This window comes from Crocuta crocuta, unplaced genomic scaffold (assembly GCF_008692635.1).
Source record: "Crocuta crocuta isolate KB4526 unplaced genomic scaffold, BGI_CrCroc_1.0 scaffold506, whole genome shotgun sequence".
Classification (NCBI taxonomy): Eukaryota; Metazoa; Chordata; class Mammalia; order Carnivora; family Hyaenidae; genus Crocuta; species Crocuta crocuta.
Window position 1 is genome coordinate 1,705,508 of NW_027528991.1, and position 9,979 is coordinate 1,715,486.

A 9,979-nucleotide genomic window follows, 5' to 3' on the forward strand; every position below is an offset into this window, starting at 1 on the left:
GGGGCCTCCAGGCCAAGCCCTCCCCTGCTCCTCTGCAGCCCTGCCCCGCCCCGCCCCTCCTCTGCCAGGCCGCCCTCCCTACCCCGACTCCTGCAGTGCTCCGCAGGGGCCCTGCGCCCTGGGAGGGTGGCAGAGGACAGCCACGTGCCCGTCCAGCGGTGCCCGCACAGCTGGTCTCCGTGCTTCCTGAAATACTCACTTGGCTCTTGGTGCCCCTCCATCTGACGGCGCTTCTTGTCTCCTCTGCCATCTGTAGCCTGATGCTGCCCTCGCTCTGCGTCCAGCTTGCTCCCGAGTTCCTGACTTGCAGGCCCCACTGCCCACTGGCACTGCCCAGGGGCCGCCCCACGCTCACCCCCGTGGCCCCCACCCTGGCCGACCCCTGGAGCATCTGCATCCCTCTGCCACGGGGACCCACGCCTTGGCATCCACTCCTCCTGTCGCCCCACATGCCATCACGGACAAGTCCTCCTGGGCTCAGCATAGTGATGGCACCAGCCCGTGGACCTACATGGTGACATGCCAGTCGGACACTCCCTCCCCTCGGCTTCTCCATCAGCATAAAAACCAGGCGCTCAGGATGGTGGATGCACCCCTGCCTGCCTTGTGTCCCGCTCCTCCTCTGCCCCCTCCCTGCCCCGCCCCGCCCACGCGGCTCCCAGGTCAGTGGACTCCTTGCTGTTCCCGGGGGAGCCAGGCACACTCCCACGTCCCCGCCTCTGCGGCCCTCTGGACGCTCGTCCAGGTCAAAACCACCCCACACGGACTAGGGCCCACGTCCTTCTCCCACCGGCGCGTCGCTCTCGGGGTTGTTCACACGGAGCAGGCAGTGGGGCCACTGTCCCCAGCGCAGATGCGGAGCTCCACAGACGGCTGCCGCGCCCGCAGCACCTGCAGCGTCGGGCACGTTTAGGAACTCGGGCCAATTACCTGCTGGCTGAACGGCTGCATCAGAGAGAACAGGCAATGGCGAGGGGGATGCTGTGCACGAGCCGCGCCCTCTCCCCCCAGCACACGATGGGAACAGGCTGCCTACGCCTGATAAACGAGGAAGAGGCAGACCCCCGGGCTGGGGTCACAGCAGCAAACGTGCTGGTCGGATATGGCGCGAGGCTTCTCTTCACTCCTGGGCGCTGGTTAGGCCACCAGGGTGCCAACTGTCGGCACCCATGCGATGCGCACGTGGTGCACCACGTACGACACGTGTGTGTGCCGGGCACACGGGACACAGCGATCCTACTCCGAGCAGAAACCGCAGTGACGGGGAGACGACTCCACTTTGGGTCCCAGAGCCCACGACTCAGGAGAGGTGCAGGCGGCAGGACACGGTGACAGGTGGTGTGGCACGACTTGCGAATGTGCCCCAGCCTCGCTGACCGATGCTCCTCGCGCCCTTCCGTTGGGGACCCTGCAGCTCTCGTCGGGGGCACCCCCCTGCAGCCAGAACCCAGTCCCCACGCGGCTGTCTCCAGGGACGGTGCACCCCCGCGCCCCCTGCCCTGAGTCGCCACAGTGCCTGAGTAGGGCATTTGAGCGCCGTCCGGCTGGGGAGCTCCTTTACCACCAGCCCGCCGGGGCCACCAACGGTCTCCCACCCGATTCCCAGGCAGCCTGGCTGGGGGCCACCGTGTGCTCGGCCTCGAGGCCGCCAGAGGCCCGTGGACACCTCCGGTGCCACCTCGGTCAGCGGCACGGGACGAGCCGGCGCTGGTCCCCGCTCTGGTGGCCGGAGCCGTGCGCTGGGGAGCCCCCTGTGCGCTTCCGCCACTGGCGGTCACCTCGCCCTTCAGACTCATTTTCTACCGCTGCCTGCATCCCACGATGTTTCTGTAGCCAATGGAGACGAACTCTTTCCGAGGGCGTCCTGAGCGACCTTGTTGGCGGAAGCAGGCGGCAGAGCCGGTCGTCTTTGAGCCATGACTTTCACTACATTAAAGATCACAAAACAAGGTGAAAGCATGAGCAGACACATCCCAGATCGCCGAGAGGAGAGGCAGGTGTCTTTAAACGCGTCACGCTTTGCATCCGGAGAGCCCGAGTATCTGGAACGGTGTCCAGGGCCGCCGGAGGGCTCTCGGGGACCCGGCAAGCACGCTTGGAATGCGGACGGCCACCAAGGAGCCCTGACCCCGAGCCTGTCAGAACGTGTCTGTGTCCTCGGTCTGCTAGCCGGGGGCCTGTCCCCAGGGGGGAGCTTGGGGAGGCAGGGCTTCTACAGAGCTGTGCAATTAACCCACTGTCTTCCACGTCTCCTGTTGTTTGTGCTAGTTTTATGTTGTTTTTAAAAATTCCAAGGTGAAGTTGGACCCACTGTCCCCAATTCAGACTTAGCCATTTGTTCCCGTCCTCTCCATAAAAGAATAAAACATAAGGCTTAAGAGAGCAGGAAAAAATAAGGTTTAATCCAGCAAACAAATATATGACCTGAAAGTCACCATTCTAGTTTCTTGTTTGAGGCCATCGGTATGGGTTCCTGCCTCGTCTTTGGGCACCTCTGTGATGTACCCTGCACCCCACCCCCAGGCCCTGCTGGGGCCCCACGGCTGGGCTACTGCTGGCAAGTGCTGCGTGCCCCTCAGCGCCCACAGGACCTTCCTGTGCTTTCTCCGCATGCGACCAAGCCTCCCTTGGAGGCCTGCGGGGAAGCTGCGTGGAGACCGCAGGTCTTCTTTCTGTGCTTCCGACCCACCTCCTGGCGCCCGCTGGCCCGCGGCCCCGTCTCCTACCCGGTATCTGCCTGCAGCCTTTCTGCCCCGGGGTCCTCCTCCGGTGAACAGTCCTTCCTCTCAAGAGCGAAGGTCCTTCACTCCAAAGGCCCGCCACCGCCAGCTGGCCCGGGTCCCGGCCAAGCCCTCTGAGTGCCCTGTCCACCTCCTGTGGACAAACCGTGAGCGGTCTTCCTGCATCTGCTGGGGACACTTGCAGCCAGTGTCACAGCGACTGGCTCGTGGCAGGCACTCGTGGCTTAGATTTGTGGAATAAACCGTGTAAGACGCAGGTGTTTAAAATCCCGATTTGGAGCTGAAGGCAAACCTTTTGGGGTGCCGCGACTGAATAAACCACACTGAGTACTGTCCTGAGACCGGTCACTTGGCCTCTGTTCCCCGTGCGAGCCCCTCCTGAGTGGAAGTGGGGCCCTGAGACCTGGCTGCAGCCCCGCGTGTCCCCAGAAGTCCAAGCTGGTCTCTCCAGTCCATCTCCGCTCCCAACAGCGGAGCAGAGGCTTCCTCTTCCGCGGCCCCTCCCGGAACCCCATGCGGTGCAGGTGACAATCGTTCCCTCTGCGAGGAGCGACACCTGGTGGTCCGGAGACCAGCTGTGTGTCCATCCCCTCAAGCCTCAGAGCACCCTTCTGGGCACTGACATGCTGCAAGCCGCCGCTGGCGCTCCGACACGTCGGCAGCGGCTCTACCGAGATCACGGCGGGTTTCTGCGGGAGCCCTTCCTGCGGCCCAGGCCCCTCGGCTCCCGCTCTGGCCAGCCCGCCTGCCCTGGGGCCACAGAGGCGGGAGCACCGGCGGGGGGGGGGGGNCCGGTCCACACGGCTCACTGAGCACCGCGGGGCCTGGGTCTGCCCACGGGCTGGGTGAGGGGCGGGGGACAGCCGTCGGGTGGCCTGCAGTCTGTCAGAGTCTGCGTGATGGGGACAAAGCACTTCCCCACACACCGGAAACCCCGCCGCAGCCAGGAATGAATGACACTCGCTGACCGGTTAATGAGGGAATGCGCAGGTAGGAGACGGGAGGTGGAGGCGGAGGTTACAAATATGACCTTTGCCCGCACGACTCCAGTAATAAATGTGCTTTTAAATACATACAAAGTTTATTAAAAATAGATTGCAAATGAGCTACAGTAGAAATGGGAAGTACAGCAGATCTGGTGTCTCCACAGCGAAGCACAGTCATGAGAAGCACGGGTCACATGTGGCCTCGTCACCACGGGCGGCCAAACCCGCCCATTTCCAGGTTTGCAACCACTCACACACACACACACACACACACGCGCGCGTGTGCGCCCCTGCATGTGAGCACTTACACGCATGTGCGTGTACTGAGGTGTGTCTGTCCTTCCACAGATACCGGGACAGCGGCCTCGGCGTCTGCTCCGTGACACAAAGTGTGACCTCGTCCCTGCGAGGAGGCCCGTGTTCTCGAGCTTGAGGCCTGTGTCCCCTGCGCTGCAGAGCGAGCGCGGCCTTCGGGAGCACAGACCACCCGGTCACCCCCTTCAACGCGGGCAGCGGTGACAGCACACGTCCAGGTAAGAACCCGGACGGACATGAAAGACAGTTACACCTGCGCCGCAAGGGCTTGCCCTACAGCGCTCACGACAGCGATGGCTAAGGCTACAAAGGCTCTCCCTCTGCTGTTTGNCACACAGACACGCGCGCGCGTGTGCGCCTCTGCATGTGAGCACTTACACGCATGTGCGTGTACTGAGGTGTGTCTGTCCTTCCACAGATACCGGGACAGCGGCCTCGGCGTCTGCTCCGTGACACAAAGTGTGACCTCGTCCCTGCGAGGAGGCCCGTGTTCTCGAGCTTGAGGCCTGTGTCCCCTGCGCTGCAGAGCGAGCGCGGCCTTCGGGAGCACAGACCACCCGGTCACCCCCTTCAACGCGGGCAGCGGTGACAGCACACGTCCAGGTAAGAACCCGGACGGACATGAAAGACAGTTACACCTGCGCCGCAAGGGCTTGCCCTACAGCGCTCACGACAGCGATGGCTAAGGCTACAAAGGCTCTCCCTCTGCTGTTTGGAAGTGTGCATGTTCTCCTGACAGACGTGTTTCTAAGAACAATCTGGAGCAGGAAACCCTCAAGATCCCATAGCAGGGACTTGTCAAATAGAAGCTTCGCTCGCAACCCCCACATAGTTTAGCACTTTCACATCACACAGCAGAAACCTCCGCACCGGCCGTGCGCTCACAGCTGAAGAAATGACGCTGGTCACAGTAATTAGATCAAAGTTCAGTTAACTATCAGATGTGAAAAACCAGTTTCGACCGTCACACAAGTCACTCTTACAGTATTTAAATCACAGAAGCCGCATCATTGAACCTTCTTTCCCAGACAGGACATGGGTGTCACTCTTTCGTCTCCAAATTTAAAATTTCTGAGCAACAGTTGTGCTCAAAGGTCACTCCTGACCCCCTCCAGCCCCCCACCCCCCGATCTGTGTTTCTATCCACACAGATGCCGCCCAGTGAAGCAGACCCTTTCACAGATTCCCCTCGATATCTGAAATTTTAACTTCCTAACGTGACTGCCATCTTCAAAATCACCAATGATTTATTAGCCTAACAATAACCTGGCATTTATAAAAATAAAATATCCTAAGCTCAAACCCTCAGAATTTCCTTTTTGGAGAATGTTTAAAAATCAACTATTTAGAATATGCTGGGAGGGCCGTCCCCGTGCAGAAGGAGGGGGCAGGGCCTCGGGCAGGCACCACCTCCATCCCAGGACGCATGGGTCCGGGCCGCGTCTGGGCTCCACACGCAAGGCGAGTGAGGCGGGTCCACGCGTGCGCTGGACGAAACTCGTGGGGCGTCCTCCGTGCTTGCCCCCCTGCGGCGCACCTGCGGTCACCACTGAACAGTGCAAACAGGGTCTGGGGGCTCAGGCCGCTCCCCGTCCATCCTTACGGTCCAGGCTGTGACATGGGATGAACGCGGCCTCTCCGCGCCCCCTGGGGCCAGCAGGGAAGACGTCCCACTGCCCTCACCTGCCCTGCCAGCTCCCCGTTTCTAACTCAGACTCTGGGAAAAGAGACAAAACACACATCTTCAGGTGAGTCAGAGAATTAGGAAATCAGACAGTGTTTACATTGTATAAACGATAATCTCTCGGTAAAACAAAAGAGCTTCTTGGACCGGGATTATCTGTAAATCCCACTCAGCTTCCAGACAGCCCTCCTGGGACGCAGAAATGCCGCCGCCTTCTCTGCTCTGAGCCCACCCTCCAAAGCCGCGCTGAGCCCACCCTCCAAAGCCGCGCAGGCAGCATGGTGGGCGAAGCACGGGCGCCGTTTCCTGGTCTCACTTGGTGTTCAGTTCGTTTTCCAGTTCTGTTAATTTACGAGAGGCTTTCACTTTATTGGACACATCTTGACCTTGTGAGAACAGCCGCTGGCGCTCTTTGAAGGTCAAGTTCTCAGGGGCTCCGGAATTTCCAGGTAAATCTGCATCGTGGCTGCATCAGAGGGAAATGCAAGACATTGGTGGTCAAGATGGAAATAACTTGTCAACCATTAGGTAACTTTACATACTGGGCAACTCAGTTCAGTTCTCTGTCACCCCCCGCCGAGACCCTTCCTGGAGATACAGTCACCGGGGCTGCAGCGGGCGCCGCAGAGGGCGGAGGTGTTCACTTTCTCCAGGCAGACCCGACTCTCAGGACACTGGGGCCCCAGCTCTGGCAGGCAGAGGGCTCTTAGTAGCCGAGCTGATCTCAAGAGGGCAGTTTAAAAGCACATAATCTTAATGAGCCCTGCACGTACCTGCGGGGCACCTGTCAGTATAGCTAAGTTAACGACGAGCTATAGGAAGCCACTGACCATTTTCTCCATCAGTTTCTCTGGGCGAGTTTGTTTCTACTACCCGGTGAGGGCGCTCGGCCGAGATACTAAGCCTGTTCATGTCTCGTGCCTTCTGGACACTGCGGAGGAAGCAAATGGCAGTGCCTCCGCAGCTTCTGAAGTTCTAGAAAGTTCTAGACTAGGAAGCCTGGTACCTACAACCTACACCATGCCCAAACAGAATTCCACGAGCAACGCAAAACGAAGCAGCTGACATGCTTACACCCTTGTGTACCGGGAGAGGCGTCTGGGTTGATCATGAAGTCCCTGAACTTTCGACCCAGCCTCGTACAAGAACAATGTGGGGGAGGAAGCACTCCTTCCGCAAAGCGGCTCTCGGCTGTCAATACCTTTTCGCCAGCCTCTCTCTCGGATCCCAGCAGCCATCCCGGGCACCGACAACTGCCCCGGCAGATCCCACGGAGGAGTTTGGTCCTTTTCCATAAAAGAAAAAGTCAAAGTTAAAGTACCCGAATGCTCCCCAAACCTTTGCCCACGATCGAGATGCAGTGCCCACAGAAGACTGAGATGCCGTCACTGAATAAAAAGCAAAAGCCGTCACTGAATAAAAAGCAAAAGGCTCTTCAAACGGACGAGAGAGGCCTCAGCCCGCAGCGTGCGCCTCTCAGCGGCCACATCACCCGATCGCCGCCCCACAGGCGCTGTGACGGCACAGCGCTGGGCTGGCAGCGGCCACAACGTTAAAGCAGACAAGATGCACGGATACCATGAACTCAGAAGGTGGGCCAGGCCTCACGCCTGGCTTTGCATCCTTACAAAATGATGGAGGGCAAATAACCGTGCCAGGAATCACGTGACTGAAGGGTCTCTTCAGGACAGCTACTGGATGTTTTCCTACACACAAGGCTGTCATTAGTAAAACAGAACTTTTCAAACGAGCCACCAAAATCTCTCGCATCTGATATAAATGCTGCAGATATGAACTCACTCAAAACACACCCCAAGGCAGCAACATGTCCGGAGTGAGCGAGCCCGTGGGGCACTCGGCCCGTGTCCTCGGCTCTGCCTGCACGTGGCCCAGCCAGAGGTGACGGACCCAATCAGTCCAGGGACAGCACCGCCGCCCTATCTACTCTACAGGGTTGGTCACAGTCAAGAGATGATGCAGAGAAAAATTTTAAGTGCATCCAAACATAGTATCACCACTGCTGAGGTGAGGCGTTAGAAGTGTAATGCACTGTGTCAGCACTAATGTACGCTCTCATCACACCCGCAGAAAGAAACGTCACGTTTGAAGAACCTTTTGCTTATGGGGACGTGAGCTGGAGCATGATGCTCAAAATACTCAGCAAACGCTGACGGCACCGCACATCGGATTAAATAAACAGCAAAATTATTACAGTATTTCAACACTGGACAAGTTGCACAAAAATCAATTTTTGCTTTTCTGTAGGACAGGACATACTGTGCAGACTGTGTGGTTACGTCTGGGCACTGCATCTTTCCTGTCCCTCAGCAAGGCCCCCAGCAGTCACCACAGGCAGTCTCCCTCCACAAAGACTCAAAAGATGAGTAGACCAGATCTGTAACCTCAGGAAACCCAGAGTGGGTCTTCGCATGAACTATCTGCTGAGTGGAATTTTTTTCAACTCTAAATTTTCTTTGTTTTAGAAAGCGTATCTTTTGAGCTTTGTTTCAAGAATGATACTTGCTTCTTCCACTGGTAAAAATAAATTCTTCCAAGTTTTCAAAGTTAATCAGAATATTACTTTCAGCAGACTATGTACGCATTGATTCCACATATTTCAAATAGTTCTGAAAGAGCTCCAGTTAAAGCACACTTTTAAGTATACTGCCACGCCGGAGTGGGACATTACTCATTCCAACGCAGAGCCCGACTCTGTCCCTCCCGGCGCCCAGTGGAAGAAGCCAAGTCCACGTCCTCCCCAGAGTGCTCACGACAGGAGAGCGAGCTGAGCCCGGGGTGCGGCCGTGTGAGGGAGAGGCGGGGGTCAGAAGCGCCCTGCACGTGGTACCGACAGCCTTGGACTTTACGAAGGAAGTCTTCAAAGAGGCGCGAGCAGGCAGACGCAGGACAGACCCTGCCCCTGTGAGGTCTTTTAGGTGCAAGGTGTTGGCTCTTGGGGGAAAGGCAAAGCGGCCTCACCACAACGCCGCGTCACCGGACCTCACCTGTTCGTGTCCTGACACAAAATATCTAAAGTTCAGCTTGTCACGTGCAAGGAGACTGATGGCATCTCCCTTCATAAATGACTATTATAACATAAAAGTCTTTGAGGTCCTACTTTCTAGGTGTTGACGACAGAGATTTTACAGAGACTGAACTTTGGCTTCTGGGCGGCTCAGCCTGAACCGGAGGCTGAAACTTCTAGGTGCACCAGAGCGCCGTGAGCGCAGGAGGGAAGACCCTGGGCAAAACCCCCATGTTCCAGAAAAGCCGCATTGCCCATGTCTTTGATTTTTCACCTTCTTTGGGCATCGTGAGCCCCGTGCCTCACGCCTGAGGGTTGGGAGCCCTCGTGCTCATGAAAAGCGCCAAATCCGAGAAAGCTCAGATGGGAAGACGGCCTTGGGGGTCTGACTCCTTACGACTTTCGGTTATATTTTAAACATCCCTGCAGTGCTGTCTTGGACACTGGTGGCTGCGGACACGCCTGCGGCGGCCTTCTGGTCCCGGCACAGACAAGACCGCTGTCACGCTGGGCAGTGAGGTCATGGGATGCGTTACCTCAAGGTGACCACGTGTGCCTGCCGAGGTCTGACTAGGGTTGCGATGTGCAGAGAGTGTCACGGAGCAGGAAGGAGAGACCAGTTAGAGGGAGGAGTGAGGTCACAAGGCCAGGGTTCCCAGCCCCCAGCGTGAGGCAGCTCGCGTGACGGCAGGGCCATCCCCCCAGCGTGGCACGGACCACGCCCTAGACTACCACGGAAAGCAGGAGCCGTCTTTGTGACCCCACCACAGGGCATGTAACTCAGAACAAACAAGTTCTATTCATGTTAAAGAACGAAACTGCGTGCGTGTGTGACCGTGACACCATGACTGAGACTATCTTATCTTCAGACACCAAAACGTGTGGAAGAAAGCTCTTGTTCAAGCAAATGTAGAGTCGTCTGAAGAGGCGGAGAGTGGAGGCGGAGAGCGGCCGGGCCAGCCGAGGACTGGGGCCCGGCGGGCCACAGCCCTGAGCACGTTCACACCCGGAGAACAGACAGTGAGCAAGTGATCTCAAGAGGCCAGAGCGAGCGCTGGTCAGGGCAATAAGCCACCCCCCGCCATGGGGGCCGCGAGCCCCCCCGCCAATCACGAAGGCACAGGGGGCTTGACTGGTGAGCCCGTGACCCCACGCTTTACCTCTGCCTTTCAAGTGGCGGGGGTGGTGGGAACCGGGCGGCTTTGGAGGGGGAGGAGGGGGCAGGCTC

At 58.2% G+C, this 9,979-nt stretch overlaps 1 protein-coding gene across 1 annotated transcript in view; it reads right to left on the reverse strand.

Annotated features, from left to right (window-relative positions):
* Positions 1–5,785: 5,785 nt before the first annotated feature.
* The window catches only part of AFDN (afadin, adherens junction formation factor), a 116,307-nt gene continuing 112,113 nt past the window's right edge, over positions 5,786–9,979 (reverse strand). The window contains exons 34-35 of the mRNA XM_077757384.1: positions 6,928–7,180; positions 5,786–6,192 (exon numbers count right to left, since the gene is read on the reverse strand). Coding sequence (XP_077613510.1) covers positions 6,039–6,192; positions 6,928–7,180 — 407 coding nt within the window. The 3' untranslated portion in view covers positions 5,786–6,038. The remainder of the gene's footprint in view (positions 6,193–6,927; positions 7,181–9,979) is intronic.